At 29.6% G+C, this 19,533-nt stretch overlaps 1 protein-coding gene across 2 annotated transcripts in view; it reads left to right on the plus strand.

The window, feature by feature from the left end:
- Positions 1-19,533, plus strand: part of LOC129905914 (probable G-protein coupled receptor CG31760) — a 135,714-nt gene that overhangs the window by 107,075 nt on the left and 9,106 nt on the right. For both annotated transcript variants that reach the window (XM_055981544.1, XM_055981545.1), the window contains one exon: positions 2,514-2,722. In XM_055981544.1, the coding sequence (XP_055837519.1) occupies positions 2,514-2,722 (209 nt within the window). The remainder of the gene's footprint in view (positions 1-2,513; positions 2,723-19,533) is intronic.

Genomic DNA, 19,533 nt, shown 5'->3' on the forward strand with positions numbered 1-19,533 from the left:
TAAATTTGTCAAACAAATAAATTATATAATAATAATTAAATTAATATAAAGAGGCAATTTTCGAAATTTTCTCATCTTTGTGTGTGTTTCGGAATTCAATTTAATTCCCTATGGCATTTTAGTTTAAATATGATCGCATTATTATAATAATAATTAAATTGCTTTTTGTGACCGAATTGGAATGTCTTATTATACAAAAGGAAGAAAATTCTGTAATTTTGTTTAGCTTCAGGCTATTTTTGAGTTTTGGGTCTTTGTGTTATTGGCTTTGAATTAATATAAAATAATGTTCAATTATCTTATGAGTTTTTTTTTTTTAAGTTATGTATAATATAAATGCATACGTAGGTTTGCATGTGTCAATAACATTAATATCAATAAATTAATTTGATCTTTTGATTTTTAAACTTAAAGTAATTGAATTCTGAGTCTAAACTCCAGGCACTGTTTTAGATTCTTATCAAAGAAATTGCCAACTCAAAGCATCTTTCGTAATTTCAATCATTTCTGATGGGAACTTTCCTGATACCAATATTCCGTGAATCGCTTTCGTAGATGACTGCTTCCACTACACGCCTCTCAAGTTTAACCAAAATTTTTAAGAATACAGATGCTGAGAATCGACTCACAAATGACAACTCGCTTGGTTCTTCCCATTATGTCGATAGCAACAACAAATTCAAGATAATTACACTGGTCTGCAAAATTTATCTTTTTTTTCTCCTTCAAATAATTTTTTTTTTAATTAAAAATAAATTTGGTTAAAAAATCTCAAAAAAACTACTAATCTCAAAAACACGAGTCTGATCGAATTTTTTTGAATTCGGATTCAAAATCAGCACACTAAAATCTATTAGAAAAGTATACTTTTGTTCTTGGGAGAAAAAATATGAGTTTTTAATGATCAATTTCTCTATGGTAAGATATGCCAAACCTACTTAACTTATTTAAATTTAGATATATGTATCTCGAATAAGAAAAGAGATATTGAGGAGATTGAAACTGAATTTGAAAGAAAAAAATAAGTTCTTTTATAAACCGTGAATAGTTTAGTTGAAAAAGTTTACATTACGCCATAATATTGCTTCGAAAACAGCAAAAAAAATGTGTAAATGTTTTGGGTGAGTCTCCTCCAATATTCAAGGAACAGTGAAAATTCTCCAGCATCATACTAATAAGGCGTATCATTTTAGTAAGTATACTAAAACAGAATGTGACACGATACAGCTTCAGTCTATTTGCGCTTTGATATGGAGCTTTGAATACAATATAAAGGTTGTGTATATTGATGTACAATTCCCAGGTTTTCTCTAAGCTTAGTGTGAATGTCTGGTCAATGGTAGCCTTTCGACCTTTGAAACCCTTCTGATGAAGTCCAATTAAACCTATAAAAGGCTTTAGACTTAGGTTTCACTCATCAAGCAAACTTTCCCCCGGCTCCACGATTTCTAGATTATTCTTATTCTGGCTACTCGTTTGTAGTTTTATTAACTTCATCACCATTTAGCAGCTGGTTAAAATAATTTTGCCACTATTGCTATAAGGAATTCTGTATCTCACTAATTTGCGCTATCTTCTGCTTCTTGGTGATTGCGTTTATCACATCGGAGACTACGGTGAACCTTCCTCATCTATTTGGATGAATTTGGCCCTTCATTCCAAGCGCCAAGAAGCGTCTGAAGCGTCATTTGCCTGATATTTTATCTTATACTTAATCACTCAAACATTTTTTAACTTTACAATGTATAAATTTCACAATTTATTAAAAAAGGATACATTTTATTTAAAAAAATACATGTACAAGGAATCAGTTATTTGTAAAGCACGTGCTTCCTTTCCAAAGGTATTCTACATTCTCGATTATTCATTCTATTGGAAAATGTAAATTTTATCACTCTATCTATAAGAAGAAGAAGATAGATTTCAGAAAAAAAGTTTCTTCAAATTGTCTTGAGAAAATTCACAAGTGTCTCCAAAATCATAAACATTAATAGCTTACTTGAAGCATATACATATTCAAATTCAAACAAAGATTATATTGTCAAAGATACTTCCTCCTTTTTTTTTTTTGTGAAATATATACAAACATATTATGTTAACACATGTCTTTGTATAAGGATTATGAAACAGCCCTTCAGGTAATATATTTGATCTTCTCCTGGAAACTTTGTTGTGTTGTTTTTGTCTTGTTAATACGTTATATTGATTTCACAAGCAAATTTACAAATTTACCTCGAGCATATGGCAACGTTATCTTCAAAGCCATGAGATATTTTTTTAATTAAATGGATTTTTTTCTTTTTTTAAATCCCATTCTTAGATACTTATTGAAAAATTCTTAAAGTAGGTCACGTGCATCCGAAAGCAATATTACAAGTGTTTCGTATTTTAAATAACCTAAACAGTTTTCTATACGATTTGTATTGCACCATTATATAACTCTTCAAAAAAAAAAAAAAAATTGTTTCATTTTGATTCTATGTATTTTTTTTTTTATTTTTATATTTTCACAGATTCACGACCAGGATAAATTAAAATTCAAACAATGTTCGTACAATTGGTGGGACCACAGCTTGGCAATCGGTGAAGTTTTGTTTTTGGCTTGGGGCATTCGAGTTTGTTATAACGTACGGAATGCAGAATCCTTGTACAATGAAGCCCGTTTAATATCGTACGCCATTTACAACATTGCTATTGTCAATATAACAATGATAGCTTTTCAGTAAGTACATATTATTTATATAAACAATACTCATTGTAGTTTAGGGGGATAAGCTTCAAATAAGATATAATTTTAATATTAAAGGATTTGTTTTTTTTTTTTTTTTTAATATGTTCTTAAAATTCTACATAATTTCGACACCGAGTCAAATAAATAAGCATTCTTTATTTGGTTTTATTAATAACCTATTAGTTACCTAATTGTTTTTAATAACAGCCATCATAATGATAAATATCTCATTTCTTTTAAATATCTCAACTAAAAACAAAACTGGAATTGAATTGCCAAATATAATGCAATTAAATTATTTATTATGAAGTGGGTCACTGGGGTGTATGCGTAATATTTCGTAGTATTACAATAATTTTGAGGTTTTATAAAACTTTCCAATGTTTGAGCAAACTGTCAGTTAAAGTTGTTACAAAATGTATTACAAATGATGGATTTTGGTAATTTAATATTTCTGAATTAGAAACCCTGTATTGTTAGTGTTGAACATACAAGAATATGCCTGAACTCGGTAACACGGATATTTAGATAAACAAACTTATTTGAAAAGTTTTATCAATTTTTAATCCTTAGAATATAAAAGCTTTGCTTACCTTCAAAAGCAGTATGCTAATTAATTTACTGTATAGGTATACCAAAGAATTTTTGGAATTTTTTTTATATGAATAGTTGTAAATATTTAAACATTTTTCAAAAAAAAAAAAATAATAATAATAACGGAATGCCATTCTTAAGAAATTTTTATCAGCACATAAAGCTAATTTTCAAAAATTCATCGGCTCCTTTCCAAAAATATAAATCACAACAAAAACATTACTGTTAAAAAAGGAGCCAAGTTCTCCTATGTTGAAATTATGCTGGCACAAAAAGTACTGAGATGTAAAAGTGTACCAAGTTCTAAAGTTTGGGTTCAAATTCGTATCAATAAAATTTTGATTGTTCTCTCGACAATTTTTCTTTTAATTACCGATTTTTAAAGTTATTTCAAAAATTGCCAAGTAAACAATCAAAATTTTATTGATACGAATTTGAACCCAAACTTTAGAACTTGGTACACTTTTACATCTCAGTACTTTTTGTGCCAGCATTATTTCAACATAGGAGAACTTGGCTCCTTTTTTAACAGTAATGTTTTTGTTGTGATTTCACTACTTTTTGCAAGGTATGGCTGTAGAATTGAAAATCTCTATATTTGATGAAAATTCAGTGAAAATGGGCGGTTGCCACGCCCCCTGGCTGAAATTGTCAAATTTTAAATTTTTTCCCTTGTACAAACTACCAGCTCTACCATTCTACCAAATTTCAAGATTCTACGATAATCAGAAGTGCTTTATTATATTTAATGAAAATTCAGCGGAAATGGGCGGATGCCACGCCCCCTGGCTGAAATTCTCAAATTTTAAATTTTTTCCTTTGTACAAACTACCAGCTCTACCATTCTATCAAATTTCAAGATTCTACGATAATCAGAAGTGCTCTATAATATTTGATGATAATTCAGCGGAAATGGGCGGATGCCACGCCCCCTGAATTGAAAATCTCAAATTTTCGATTTTTCCCTTTGTATACACCACAAGCCCTATCACCGTGTAAAATTTCAAGTTTCTACGTTAACGGGAAGTTCTCCATAATTTTGATGATCTGTCAGTGAGTGAGTGAGTGAGTGAGTCAGTCAGTCAGTCAGTTACGGTTTTTGCGATTTTTGAAGCCCTATATCTCAGAAACTACTCATCGTAGGAGGCTTAAATTTTGTGAGGAGTTTGGTTTTGACAAGCTTAATAAATGTAGCGAGTTTGAAATTTCTAGCATCTTTGGTGTGGAAGTTAGAGGGGGGTCGAAAATGGCCTGAGTTGTTTCCTGTAAATAAGGGTGTAGTGCCAAAGTTGCTAGAGAACTTGGCTGGGCACTACCGTGCCCCTTGATATTTAAGAAAAATAAAAAATCATGTGTGCAATTCACTAGTGGTAAAAGAGAAACCTTAAAAAATCATTTTTCTTGCAAAAAAAAACTACACCATTAAAAAGCTTTAACATTTTCCTAAAGAACAAAGTCATACTTAAATTTTTACTATGCGCAAAAAGTATAAAAAAAATTTATTCAAAACAATGTATGTAAAAAGCAAAAAAAATAAATTTTTTTTTCTTCTAAAACCATTAAATCAATTTTTTTATGACAACTAATAATAAATTTTATATCATTTGAAAGCTCATTATTTCATCTTTTATATGACGCTTCAATCATATTTCTACCATGCCTACAAAGAAAAGTTAGAATTTTTTAAGCAAACCATGTCGAAATTTGAAACTGAGGTTACGGTATTTCCTACACTGAGGTAAAAAACAACTTAAAATTAACCAAAAACCACGTTGATTCAACTGTTTTTCGGAATGATTTTGCGTTGAAGACGAAAATTTTAAAATCAAAGTAAAATATCGTTAGTTTAAAGTGGTTTGCCGTTATAAAACATTTTTAAATCAAAGTTGTTTCAACTTTGAAAAAAAGCATCAATTTATTAAAAAAAAAAAAAAGAAAAAACTGGCAGCCGCTGGGGATCGAACCTACAACTCTTGGGTCACTAGGTGAATGCTTTACCACTGTGCTATCTCACTGTTTGAAATAAGGGTGATAAAATGCTACAAAAGCTGAAGTCCGACAAAAATAAAAAAAATTCTTAAGTTGTTTCAATTATAATTTAAAGATATTTCATGTTAGTTTTTTCAACATTGCATCAACGTTGAACATTTTACATTTTACGTTGCGTTTTTTCCCTCAGTGTACACTGGTGGCTGGTCATGGGCAATAGATTTCCACAGGTGTTTCAAGGTATTTCTCAAGTTTTTTAATTTAACATTGTGTAGCTTGTAGTTAAGGGTACAGCTATGAAATGAGAGCTTATATTATCACGATGCTCAATAAAGTTAAATAAAATTTGTTTTTGTAGGTATGTGCTCTAGATCAAAAGATATAAGGTGTTTAAAAAAAGAACATCTTTTCACCGTTATCTCAGGATTTTGAATATGAAATCAACTGAATTATAGTTTTTTCTATTACCTATCTACTGTATAAATTTCATTCATCTATCTATTAAAATAAAAAAGTTATAATCAATTGATTTTTCCTGACGATTTTTCATTTCATCGTGTTTCACTACGATACTAAAGAAGTTTTCACTTCAATTTGTTCATACATTTGATAAAAATGATACAAACACTATTTTAGTTAGAAAGTGGGATCTGTTTGCCAAAGTCCACAGCAAGGCAGAGTTGAGGGACCCATATTTTTAACGAATAGAAGTTATTTTTTTATTACTAAATACAAAAAAAAAAAAAACAAACAGACAATGATTAAATGGAAATTCACTAAGAAAAAAAAAACTTTAGTCAAGTTTCAAAATGGCCAATCTATTGTAAATTTTACTCGGTTATAACGCGCCAAAAGAAGTATATAACTTCAAAAATTAAAAGCGTCACATTAAATTCTGGTATACCTAGTATTTTTTTCCATTAAAATAAATGTACCACATACGCCACAGTGACCGTTTAAGTTAATATGTTAAAAATTGATAAAATTGCAGCTGAAGTAATAAAAATAGTTGCATTCATTAATTTGTTATCATTGACTTATTGAATTATGTATACCAGTTATGCTGGAAACATGAGACATTTTCAACTAGGTATATTAAACTTGAACTATGTACCTACAAATGTATTTTGATTTTCTGCAATTAAATCTTTCGCCCAGAAAACCGAAAATTATCAAATATTTGCCTGAAGTCCTCTTCTTTGACGTTTCTAGTTATTACGATAGTATTGCTTAGTTATGTCCACACATCATGCATCAAACCAGCCCCAAGACATTTGTTGTTATTGCAAAAATGTCAATGTTGTTCATTGAAATAAATATCAGGCAGTATAAAATGATTGGAAGGTATTAAACCTACTTCAAAATCCATTTCATTTAAGAAAAAAAAAAGTGACGAAATTAAAAATTTGATGGTAGCAAACAGTTTTATTGGTGAAAACATTCAATTAAAAGCAAATATTATTTTTTAAAGCAAATTAAAAATTTACAGCTCTACATATTGAACTGTTAATCATCATTAATGTAAAGTAACCGTAAGCGTGGAATTAATTTAGAATATCATTTACACTCAACATGCTGTTAATACATTGTAGATAAATTAGGCCTTATAACACATTTCGAAGGGCCAAAAACTAAGGCCAACTATAATTCAAAGGTTTATTTTCTAAAAGCTTTAATATATTCTGAAATAGAACTACAAAAGGTTAAAGGTTTTTTCTCATGTAAATTCAACTACATATGTATTTGTTTGGTATCAATATTATTTTGATACAATTTGTATATTTGAAATTTTGTGTTCAATCCGCCATTTTGATTGTGTGTAAACCAATTAGCATTGTTAATTCAATATAAATGGCATTAATGTTCTTCAACAAGGATGCTGATCTGTTTGTTTGTATAAGAGTGTAAATACATATATGTAAATAGTATATATGTACTCCATTATCCTCTAAAAAAAGGACAAAAACAAAATGTATGTATATGTAATTTAATGAAGGTTGTTGAGTGAAAGGTTTACAGCTGCCATGTTGAAAAATTGAATCGGGTTAGCTTTGCCTTTGTTGGCATTTTATAACCCTATCAGCACACTCTAATTGTTTTTGAAATTAAATTTAGATGGAAAATTCAACACAAACAAGAGAATTTGTTGACGTATGTATGTTGGCACTGTAGTCGTAGTGCGATGCGATGATTGTGGGAAAATAAATTGCTTGAAACATGGTTTAAACTGATGTGCATATGCAAAAGATTGAATGCAGACTGGTTGACGTGTCATGACTTTTGGGATATACTTACTTAATCACATACTTTTTAATGACAAGTCATGACTTTAAAAAAATAATCCGCAAAGAAGACTTTTCAGTGAATTTCAGGGAATGGACCTCGTTACGATTTATGTAACTATTAACTTCTCAGCTTTCTCTCTTTTTGGAAAAAAGTTGAATTATATCTCAGTTAATATGGAGTTCAGCTGCAACACCATGACTACACATTACATAGTTTTCCCTTGTGAGTAGTAGTGAGTAGGTTCATTTACTAAAATTGATGCATACATATGTCAAAAAAAATCACATTAACCTAAAATATGTTAAATTTTGCATTGAATAATGATTGTCATTAAATTGTTTTTTTTTTTTTTTTGACGTGATAACGTCTTATAAATCGAAACTTTTAGCAGTGTGGCATAGAATACAATTATTAAAAATTAAAAAATACAGTAAAACCCGGATAAGTACCTCACCTTAAATGCCCCATTTTCATAGGCACTAAAGCGGGTAAGGTACTTACAAGAATCCGCTTAAGTGCTCATAGGCACTTATCTCTATATTTATTTAATTTCAAATGTGTACCTACTTAAAAGAATTTTTTGCAAGTAAATTCAATTATAAGTATTTGAAATGCCAGGTTATTAAGCGGGAAATTCAAGTAATAGAAAGGTACTTAAAAGATGAATTTTGTATGAAAAAACCCTTAAAATGTTGGTTCTAAAAAAAACAAAGGTACTTATGCGGGTAAGGCACTTAAGCGAGAGGCACTTATCCGGGTTTTACTGTAAACTATTAGAGATACAAAAATCTCCTATAGCTTATTTGAAAGGTAATAAACCTTTCACAAAATATTGATTATAGGTAGTGGAATTTTTTTATTAAAATATAATTTGAAAGATAATACACAAAATTAACGTCTCTAAAATATGAATTTTTGAAAAACACCTATTTTTGGGTGTTTTTTTTTATTTTGATCAATTTTTTGAGTTTCTATGAAACATCTCAAACTTATAGGACATAAATGTATTGGCCATGCGCATGTACAAAAAATTAGAATTTTAAAAAAAGTTTTTGACTGAATAACGGGAAAAATAAGTTTTTTTGTCCCAATTTTTTTGATCGTTTTGAACCGTATTTTAATTCTTTCATTTTTATTTAACAGATAAATGAATTAAATTTATACTGCAAATAGAAAAATAAGCAGGACTATTATATTGGTACCTACATCAATGCAATTCATTTCATATTCACCATTTTGAGATAACGGTAAACAAGGGTGGATGTAGGATTTTTTTCTGGGGGGGGGGGGGGGGGGCACAAGGGACGGATTGGAAAAAAAATCAGCAATAGCAGTTACAAATAAAGTGAAGTATCATACGACTGACTGACAAACAGCGAATTTTAACGACGCACAGTGCGGTATTTTGGTCTTAACCTGGCCAAAAATATTTGGGCACATTTTCCACATCAAATATGTACCAAATGACAAAGTTATTCGGGAGGAAAAATTTACATTCTGTTGGTACAGTAAAAGTCACTTAAGTTCTAACCCACTTACCTCCCGATTAGAAGGGAGAGAAAAAAAAATTAAAAATCATAAAATGCACGTACAATCCTGTGTTATAACTTTTCTTAAAGCTAGTATTTTTTTTTATTTTATTTTTTGACTCAAGTTGTTTCATTAAATAGTTTTTTTGTGAAATTATGTTTTAAAGATGAAATTTAGAAAAAAAAATGTTTCACTTTTTAATTGATTTGTATAAAATTTTGCAATATTATGGACATATTTATACCATTATTTAATGACCTGGTAGTTTTTAGTCAAATAATACATTCTAATAAATATTAAAGTTCCAAAGAATTAAAAAAAAAAATTGAAACATACCTACACTTTTTCCAGGGGAAACCCAGTTTTTTTTATTTGCATTAAAATTTTTTTATATCTCAGAAATATTGTGTTCAAATTGTAGGTCTATTGGAGCCAAATTGACCAAGTTCGGAGTATTTTAATAACTTCAAAACTACTGCACGGATTCTTTTGAAACACTTTTGGAACACTATTTCTTTCCATATTTTTAAAGGTATCCGTTTAGAAATTTTCTTAAAAACATAATTTTTATAAAAATCAATAAGTAGAGGGGGCTTTTGAGGAGTTTTTTTTTCAAGGGGTCTTTATTTTCGGGGGTGCAAACTTGGGCAAAGTCTTGAAATGCAAGATTGTTCTACATATCCAGCAATAATATATAGGTTATGCAATGGTGTGACGTGTTGCGCTATTTTAAAAACACTAATGTTAGAAAAAAACAACGAACAAATTTTTTTAAGTGTGTACTTCAACCCCTCCGTATGAAAAATAGAGCTGCATGCAATTGAATTTTGTTTAGAATACCATTCATACCTTGATTGTCGATGTCCATATCAAAATTTTTCACCAAAATCACTTTGAAGTTTAAAAAACACTTAGAAAATTCACTTTTTTTTTAAATCGAAAAAAATTCGTATTTACCCAACAAATACCTAGTCGTTTATTTATTTGTGGGGTGGAGCATTTCATGGAAAAGGGATGCAACAAACAATAAAATTCGCCAGAAATAGACAAGAGTTTCACTCAAGTTCTTTCTGTTATTATTCATATATTTTAACAACTCTTATCATTTGATTTGCTTTAAGTATGAACCAGTTCTGGAGGGGGGGGCACGTGCCCCCGTGCCCCCCCCCCCCTCCTGGATCCGCCGTTGACGGTAAAATAGTGTTCTTTTTTAACACGTTACATATTTTGATCCATCTTTACAAGCTACACAATCTTAAATTGAAAAACTTCAAAAATACCACACAACACAGGAAGTAACGTAATCTCAGTTTGAAGTTTCGACATGGTTGGCTTTAAAAAATTCTTACTTTTTTGTGGGCATCGTACAAATATGATTGAAGCAGAATATAAGAAAAAACATAAAACTTATTTCTCAACAAAGAGAGCTCAATTTCTTTTTCCTTTAAAAGAAATTCTAATGATTGACATTAGTTAAGTTAGATTTCGAGTTGATCAGAAGAAGAAGTGTTTAAAGCACCTATACGAACTCACATAGGTAAAATTAGCATGAGCTGACATAAATATTCAAGTGTTCTTTTTACATATTTTGATATTCTTGAAACTAGCTCTAAATTCCACTCTATTTATCTTGGATGAATTATAAAATCGATTTTGGAACATAAACAATTTTTTGATCCTGCAATGCTGTTTTATCATAGTCATACTATCTTTTGAGATTTCAAAAGCTTTTAACTTGCTTTTTTCATGCATTTAATTAAATTCAATTTTCATTGAAGTATAAAGTAAAATATAAAATTGGCGCATAGCTACGCTTTTTTTTCTATACTTTAAACCTTTTTTGTGATTAAATCGAAATGTCAATGGAAACCAATATCTGATTGTGTCCTTTCGCTCCCCTATCCCAACACAATTGTATACAATATGTAGCTCTGTCTGCTTTGGTGGTGCTTGAAAGACTGCAAACTATTGCTTAAATTTGAGAAATAGGTAGCTGCAAAATGTGATTTTGTATTCTTCTGTGGACTTTTTATTGCATTTCAAGAGAATTTTTCAGACTTTGAAAGGAGTTTTCATCGTTCCTTTTGCAAAAGTAACTTTTTGCATGCATTTTTGTAATCATTTCCCAATTTCAACATTTGAAGAATAATCAAGTGCTGTGTACTGTTAACAATAATTGTAAGCATTTAGTTTTTATTATTGCACGAATCTGTTTTTGTATAAAAAAAATTAAAACTGCTTTAAAAAGTCACAATATAAAAAATCCTTTTAATTTCGATAAAAAAAATTAAATAACTTCTGAGAAATATTATATAAATTAAACTTCCTGAAATATGAACATCCGTAAACGAGAATAAATCCTATTAGAAAATTTCATTAAATTTCACTTGTGAAAAAGCACTGTGCTCCAACAACATCGTACAACTTTCCCAAGGACAACACAAAAAAAAACAATTTAAGATCCATATTAAACATAAAATGAAAACACTCATTTCTAAAACGCTCTATGTTTTTTTGAGGCGCCTATATTAAACATTGCAAGGTTTTTGTTATCACTCACTCATTCATACACTCTTTATGCAAATTCCTTCATGCCATGCCATCAAAATGTTTACCATTAAAAACAACAACAATAACAAAACAACAAACAGCAAAAAAGAAGAAAAAAATAAACACGGGTGGCGGCTCAGAACTACAATAACATTTTATAAAAGAAATAACATCCTTGTCCCTTGTTTTTTTTTTTTTCTCAAAAAAGAAAAACCCCGTCATATCGTCTTCGTCGCCTTTTGCCTTACCCAACAGTCACATAAAAATAAAAAGGGTTCAAGGCGAAACTGCGATGATGTTTAATTTATGCATGTTTTATATGAATTCCAATGTTTCGCTGGAAATTTGTTCTCCAGCTTTATGTGCTTGGTACTATAAATTTTCCAACATTTGCGGTGGATGCTTTCTCCTTGGTAAACCGTTTGAAAACTTCCAAATGGTTTAAAAAAAAAAGGACGAAAGCCATGGCTAATTTAATGTTTTGAATCTTAAAAGTTATAAAGCGTTCATCATACACTCAAAGAAAACAATTGTGTGTATAGTTTCAGTGGAAACATAGTATTAATTTGGATGAAAACACACACGCTAAGAGGAAATTTTTTCTTGAAAAAAAGAAACCATATTGGTTTAAAATGTTTATTTGGTTAAAAAAAGTAGAGTTTGGAGCTAAGACCTTTGAAATCGTTAGTATCCACCAAACAGTGGAAGCATGGAAGTATTATACAGGATGTCTCACAGATCACAGTCACATAGTGAATGAATATGGATCAAACGCTTCTACTGAGCTGTTTGTATTTTTGAAAATCTAAAAATATATGAATGAAATTTTATACCCGCTTAATTTTTACTTGCTCTATAGGGCAAGTATTGGTTTCGTGTCGAAAAAAAAATTTGAGGTTTTAATCAAAACCAACATTACGATGATGGAGAATTCCAAAAAAGTGGGTCTCGCAAATCCGTCCGTGCGTCTGTGCGTCTGTGCGTCTGTGCGTCTGTGCGTCTGTGCGTCCATCTGTACACATTTCCACAGCCTTAACGCGTGGATGGATTTTCTTCAAATTTGGTACAGATGATTTTTATGGAATTCTGAAAGTTGGTTTTTTTTGTTTTTTTTATATCTCGTTTAGATCGTATACCTCCCATACAAAAAAATACGATATTGCGAATTTCTCGAAAACGGCTCTAACGATTTTGATTAAACTTTGTATACGTAATATTTAAAGCAATGGCAATAAAATTGCATTTTTATTTTTTCTCAAAAAAGTCAAATACAAAAAAAAAAATTTTTTTATATGAAAAAAATTTAGTCTAAATGTTGGCTCTTCCCCAACCTCAACAAAATTTCTTTAAAATTTATTTTAGAGGCAGCTCGTAAAATCTACAAGTAAACTAACATAAAAGTGCTTTGAACTGCAAGAGCAAGTACGTGCGACCCCAGTCGTGCATTTTATTTTTTAAGTTTTAGTTTTTTATTTTTTTGGTTGAAATATTTCTATTTTACAAAAATAAAGTTGAGCAATTTTAAAAGAATAAATTGATTTTTCATAGTCAGAAAAAATAAAATACAGCACTGGGTTGTACGTACTTGCTCTTAGAATTCAAATTACTAAAATGTTTAATACTTTTTTAAACAAATTTCGCAAATTATGTATATACCATAAAACATATACACATATGAAAAAAAAACAACATAAAATTTGTTTTTCAAATGAAATTGACCTCCGAAAACTCAAATTTCTTTTTAAATCAAAAATAACAGCTGTCAAAATTTTATTTTTGATTTTATAGCCGCTTATACAGACCAACAGATATTTTGACAGTCTGACATACAGACAGAATTTCGAGAACGACTTTTTTTGTATTCTCTATCATCGTAATATCATATTGCATAACTTGATATACAGGGAACAGGGTGTCCTAAAAGTAATGGTTCAAACGAAATATGCTGATAGGCCAACTTAAGGGTTCTCAGAAAAAAAAATCTCAATCGGATAAAATTTCCAGAATATTTTTGACTCCATGGATAAAATCTACATGGGGAAAGGCACCCCATGGACAAAATCTCCAATAAATTATTTTTTCTCCCACTTTCTCCAAATCCCCAAAAATCTCCAAATAGCAAAAACAAAAACGGTATAGAATGACCAAAAACCACTGTAATTCATATTAAAATCAGAACGCGACAATATTAAAATCATAAAGGTTCCTCTTTCAAAACGCAACACTTAAAAAAAAAAATTAATGTAAACAACCGTGATTTGAACTTTCATTATTTGACCTACCATTCGTGTGCCTTAACCATCATGCTAATATACTGTGGAATACAGGAAGTTCAACTAAGCATAGTGTTTGAGGTAAGTTAGCGCAGCTTACAAATAAATATGAGTGAAAAAAGGTCTTTCCAAAATGAAGATGCGCAAGTTGTGTATCAAGCAAATTTCGAAAATTTCCTACTTTGGAACAGTTCTCTTTCGGTCTAACTTCAACTTTGGACTCTCTCCGCCCATTATTGATTTTTGTTTTTTTTTTTTTTTTAATTCTTTCACTAAAACAACATTAATTAATCAAAATATTTTTTATTTCATACGTTATTTCGCTGTAAATTAATTAACAGTTCCAAGTTTTATAAAAACTCAATTTCTAACTTATATGAGAGCAACACCGCGAAAAAATTTTGTGTGTTTTGACGATTATTTTAAAAACTTATCCTGTTATTGCATTTTTCAAAAAAGTATAAACGTTTCCAAAGTTGAAGTTAGAACGAAATATATTACGATTTGAATTCAACAAAACAGGGATTTTCAAAGCAATCATTTTGAATAAATTATATGACTTCAAATATCACAGTGACTCACAAATGCAGTTACTTTCTCAGTCATTGACAGATCATCGAGATTATGGAGCATTTCCCGTTATCGTAGAAACTTACTTACAAAGGAAGAATGTGCTTAATATTCTTAATATTCTGATGACTAAACAACGTACTAAAAGAGTAAAAGGTTGTGATTATTCATCCATACACCAAAAAAAGGTGCCTTTAAATAAGATGATACCCACTTTAAACCACACCCTCTTAAAACAATAGGATTTCCGCTTAAAATAAGTGGAACCCGCTTAAGTAATTCTCTCAAGTTTCATTTTAATGGGAATTTTCATTAAAAAAAAAAAAACTAAAAATGAAAAGATTCCGTCTTAATTGTTTGTGCTTACGTTTTAACATTAAAAGATGAAATCATTTAAAATTAATGAAGAAATCTTGTTAATATTTGTTAGTTAAAACAAGTAAATTAAATTTTTAAACTTTCAGCTTTAGTCACAGTTTATAATTATAATACCAAATTTAAGTGGCTACCAATTTTTTACTTGCGATATAGGTACTATATATATCAAGTTATGCATTCGTACAATAAAAAAAAGTTGAGATAACATTTTTCCATGACATTACGATGGTAGAGAATGCCAAAAAAGTGGGTCCCGGAAGTCCGTCTGTCTGTCAGTCTGTCTGTCTGTATAAGAAGCTACAGCCTAAACGGATGGACCGATTGACTTCAAACTTGGTATGTAGCATTTTTTGGAGACTCTCCAGAATTAATTTTTTTGGGCCAAAAATAACGGTACTCGTCATATACCGATTTTAGTAAAGTTGAAATTCACTTTTTGTGAAGAAGCATTTATATAATTTTAATATAAGCCAAAAATAAAATTTCGAAAAACATAATTTTTGGATTTTTAAAAAAATTTTGAAAATGTTTTTTTTGAAAAATCAAATTTTCGAAAACGGGACATTGAATTTTTTTGAAATTTTGGTTTTAGATGTTGATTAGTGGTTTCTACAAAATGGCATACCAATTTTATTTTAAAACTTTTTTTCCAAAAACTTATTTATAAAAAATTAATTTTTTAAAAACCGGCTCTAACGATTTTGAAATTTTTTTTCTAAAAATGCTTCTTAATATATCAATCAAAACTGCATACTTGTTTGGAGGGCAATTTGATTTCAGACTTTATTTTATTTTTTTTTTTTAAACGAGTTTTATTTTTTTTTTTTGTTTTGTACATATCGCACCCTCTGTGCAAAAGAGCGATAAGTCAAAAAATGACATTTTTGAGATAATGATGAGGAAATGTTGCTTTTTAAATTACTTTTGAAGGGCTTGTTGTTAACGTAAACGAAAAATTCGAAAGATTATGACTGTTTTTATCCAATTCCTACTATATAAAAAGCCAAACTCTTTCCTAATTTAAACAATTTTAAAAAATAAATTTATTAAAAGTTTAAACTACAAAATAAACATACCTAATGGTTCTTATGTTTATGTTTCTTTGACATTATGGAAATTGCTGTCCCATGGAAAGTTATAGGGGAAAGTTTAGAGTCAGTATGTATTTTGCAGAAGCGTTTTCTCGAAATGAACTTTTTTGAGTTCTCGCTCTTTTGCACTGAGGGTGCGATATATAGTAGGGTACCCTACATTTTCCAAATTTCTATATAAAGGTCTTAAAAATTTAAGCAACTCTAAGAGCAAGTTCGTGCGACCCAGTCGTGCATTTTATTTTTTAATTAAAATGTCTCCACATAAAAATGAGGAGGATTTTCATATTATTTTCAAGAGCGGAATTCATAGTCGTTGCTCATGTTGAGATTTTTCTCTACTCAAGCATTCCCTCAAGTAATGTCATTATTCGCAGCAAGAATAGAGCGATCCACTTGAGTAAAATAAAATCTCGACTTGTGGAAAAAATGTTCTCAATCCAGCTGTCATCTGAAAATATATTTTTTTTTTAATAATTCTTCATTGATTTGATTTTGTTTTTGATGTGATAGACGATATTTAACATTAAAGAAATAAAGAAATGGGAAATTATTAAAAATTATATATTTTTAGATGATAGTTTCCTCAAATCAGTAAAATTTCATTGTGAGTTTGATTGAAAAAAAAAATATTTTGTCAAGTCAAGATTTTACTCTACCCAAGCAGAATCCGTTTGTTTTTACGTGCTTTTTTTCTCCGTGTACTAACGTCTTCATGATTAATTTTCTATTGGACCTGATTTTTCTTCTTTCAGTGTATACTCTTCATTGAATAATTTTTTTTTAAATATTTTTTCTTTGCCTTATGACGAACTCCGACCAACTTTCAGCTTTTATTTTCTTTGTAATTTGTTTGGTTAATTCTTTTACCTGACCCTTTTAATGAGGAGTACCTATTAAAAAACTTACACTCATTCATTTTCTCGCTAATATGTTTTTTAAATGTTTTGAGGAACATTTAAAGCTTTTATTATTTATGTTTCGATGAATATTTTTATGGTGGTTTTAATCTTTAATGTAATTGGGGTCTATTAAACTAGTTCAAGAGGATTTTACGAATCTAAGGGACACTGTACAAAATTGGCAAGTTTTCTAAACTTTTGAATTGGATATAAACTTTTGTTAAGAAAATCTTGTGTACCGATTTTTAAATAAAACTAAGCCACTTTGTTCTTTAAACATGGTAAACCTGTCGACGACTTCCGTTTTTGTTTTTTTTTTTTTTTTTCTTCAAAAAGGACATTCATCGACAATTTTCAAGTAACCATTTAAATTAAGGACACAGTTTTGATTTGTTCTCAAGAGTTAATCTAAGAAGAATTTTTCAACTTGTGTTTTTTTTTGTGTTATGTCCAACTACAGTAAATACTCAAATGACATCCAAATGGATACAAAAGTCTGTTCAATGGTTTTTCGTCACAGTTTTTATGGCTACAACAACAAAAGATTTGGTCACAAAAAATCAATACACGTAATCGTCCTTGGGTGGTCGTTCAATTTTGTGATCTAACTGATTCAGCATAACATTGTCCTGTCGCGCTCCATCTCTTACCACATCATTCCTCTTTCTTTTCCCTTCAGTAGTTATCTCCAAACGAATCCTTTTTTCCCTCCAAAAAAAAAGGTATAGTTTTTTTTTGTTCAAATTGTCAATCGGGCAGCATTTAGATTAAACCTTTTGATACCGGAAACACACATCTGTCGATACAGAGAACATTCTGGGTTTTTGTTTTTCCAAAAGAGTATAAAAAGGATACAATTTGACAGAACCAAATCGGGCTCCAAGCTATGGATTTTATCCATTGGATTGATAACAGACATTTTGATGTTAGTAGTATGTGTATAGTGAGTGTATTTCGAATTGGAAATTGAAGGGAGATAAAAAGCTACCTTTGGGCAATGCTGGCTGACTGGCAGTCTGTGGTAAAATCACTGATTTCAGATGTGATTTGGATTTTATGTGTTGATGTTTAGAGTTAGGTTACATACGTACAATATTACATACAAGTTTGTATGTATTAAAGTAATCGTTGTCCAAAAAAATAACGCTTAAATATTTACGAACGTATAGAGACTTTTCATATAGAGTAAACGAATTTTAAATTCAGCCAAAACTTATTGGATTGATGTTTAAGCTTCCTTTTTTGAATGCTTTTCAGCATATGCCAAAGAGGAAACATTTAAATAATAAGCTTATTGAAATACCCTTTTGGTAAATCCGATTTGAATATATCAAATAAAGGTATTTCACCTGATAGTCCTGTCCGAAATGGTTCATTTAACTTGGTCAAGAGTAGTTTAATATTTTATGGTATGATGTTAAACATGCGTTTCCTTTTTCCTAAAAATAAATCAAATTGTATCAGTGTGTGCTACTATAAATCGTTTTGATATGCATATTAAAAAAAACTGGGAAGGACAAAACCAATTTAAACAGGTGCTTAAGGTATTTCTTAAAAGAGCAAATGAAAATATGCTAATCCTACCAATGCAATGTAAAGCACAAAAATGGTATATGTTTTTTTCAAGAAAATTTAAGATGGTAGGTATGTATTTACAATTCATTCTTAAAAAAATTTATTTTTTTTTTTTTAATATGTATAGAGACATATTTACTTTATTTAACAATGAAAACCATAAAACTTTCTCAAAAACTAGAAGGCATAAAAACACATAGTTTTCAGTGTTTTATAAAGAATCCATTTAAGCAGTTTACTATATCGATAAATTTCGTATTGAAATCCACAATCTTAACAAAAATGTGTTTTTTTAAACTATTTTCCCCAAATTTTGATTTCGAAATCCAAAAAAAAAATTGATTGGAATAACTTTATTTAAAAATATGAATAAAGTGTAAATGTTGCCGTTTTTTTTTTAATTTTTTTTTTTTTGTATTACAAATAATTTTTTACAAAATTACCTCCCCACCTTAACGGGCTATGTGAAGTTGGCACCCCCAAATGCTACTTTTTTTTCAAACCTGCCCGGTTCGTTTGCCCAAGGTTAGCCCGAGATTTTTTTTCGTTAGCCCACTCTTAGTTCTAAAATTATAACGGAAATAATTTTTTTTATTCAGTGTAAAAATTAGCCCATAATTTAAAATTATAGAAGCATTAGTTTTTATTCACCACACACAAAAAAAAAATAGTACGCATACACCACAGTGACCTTTTTAATTTATAATTTAGAGAAAGGAAATCCACTGGTGTGGGCATTGCGCGTCAAATATTATTTATTTGAAGTCCATATAACAATCCTGTTAAGAAGATTTAGTTGATTTGCATCATTTCACCTTAAAAACCACAACATACAAATATTTTATTTTGTATACAAATATTTTTTCAAGTGCAAAAATCATTGATTTTTTGGGTTTGCCATATGAACATCATCTAGAAAATCTAAATGCCTAGTATAATCTATCCAAACTTTTTTCAGAAGTAACAGCAAATACATAAAAAAATAAACGAAATGAACTTTTTAGAACTTTCTGAACTAACCTTGCACCGAAAAAAAAAATTGATAATAACAGCTATTAAATTAA

Source organism: Episyrphus balteatus, chromosome 1, assembly GCF_945859705.1.
Source record: "Episyrphus balteatus chromosome 1, idEpiBalt1.1, whole genome shotgun sequence".
In the NCBI taxonomy this organism is placed as follows: domain Eukaryota; kingdom Metazoa; phylum Arthropoda; class Insecta; order Diptera; family Syrphidae; genus Episyrphus; species Episyrphus balteatus.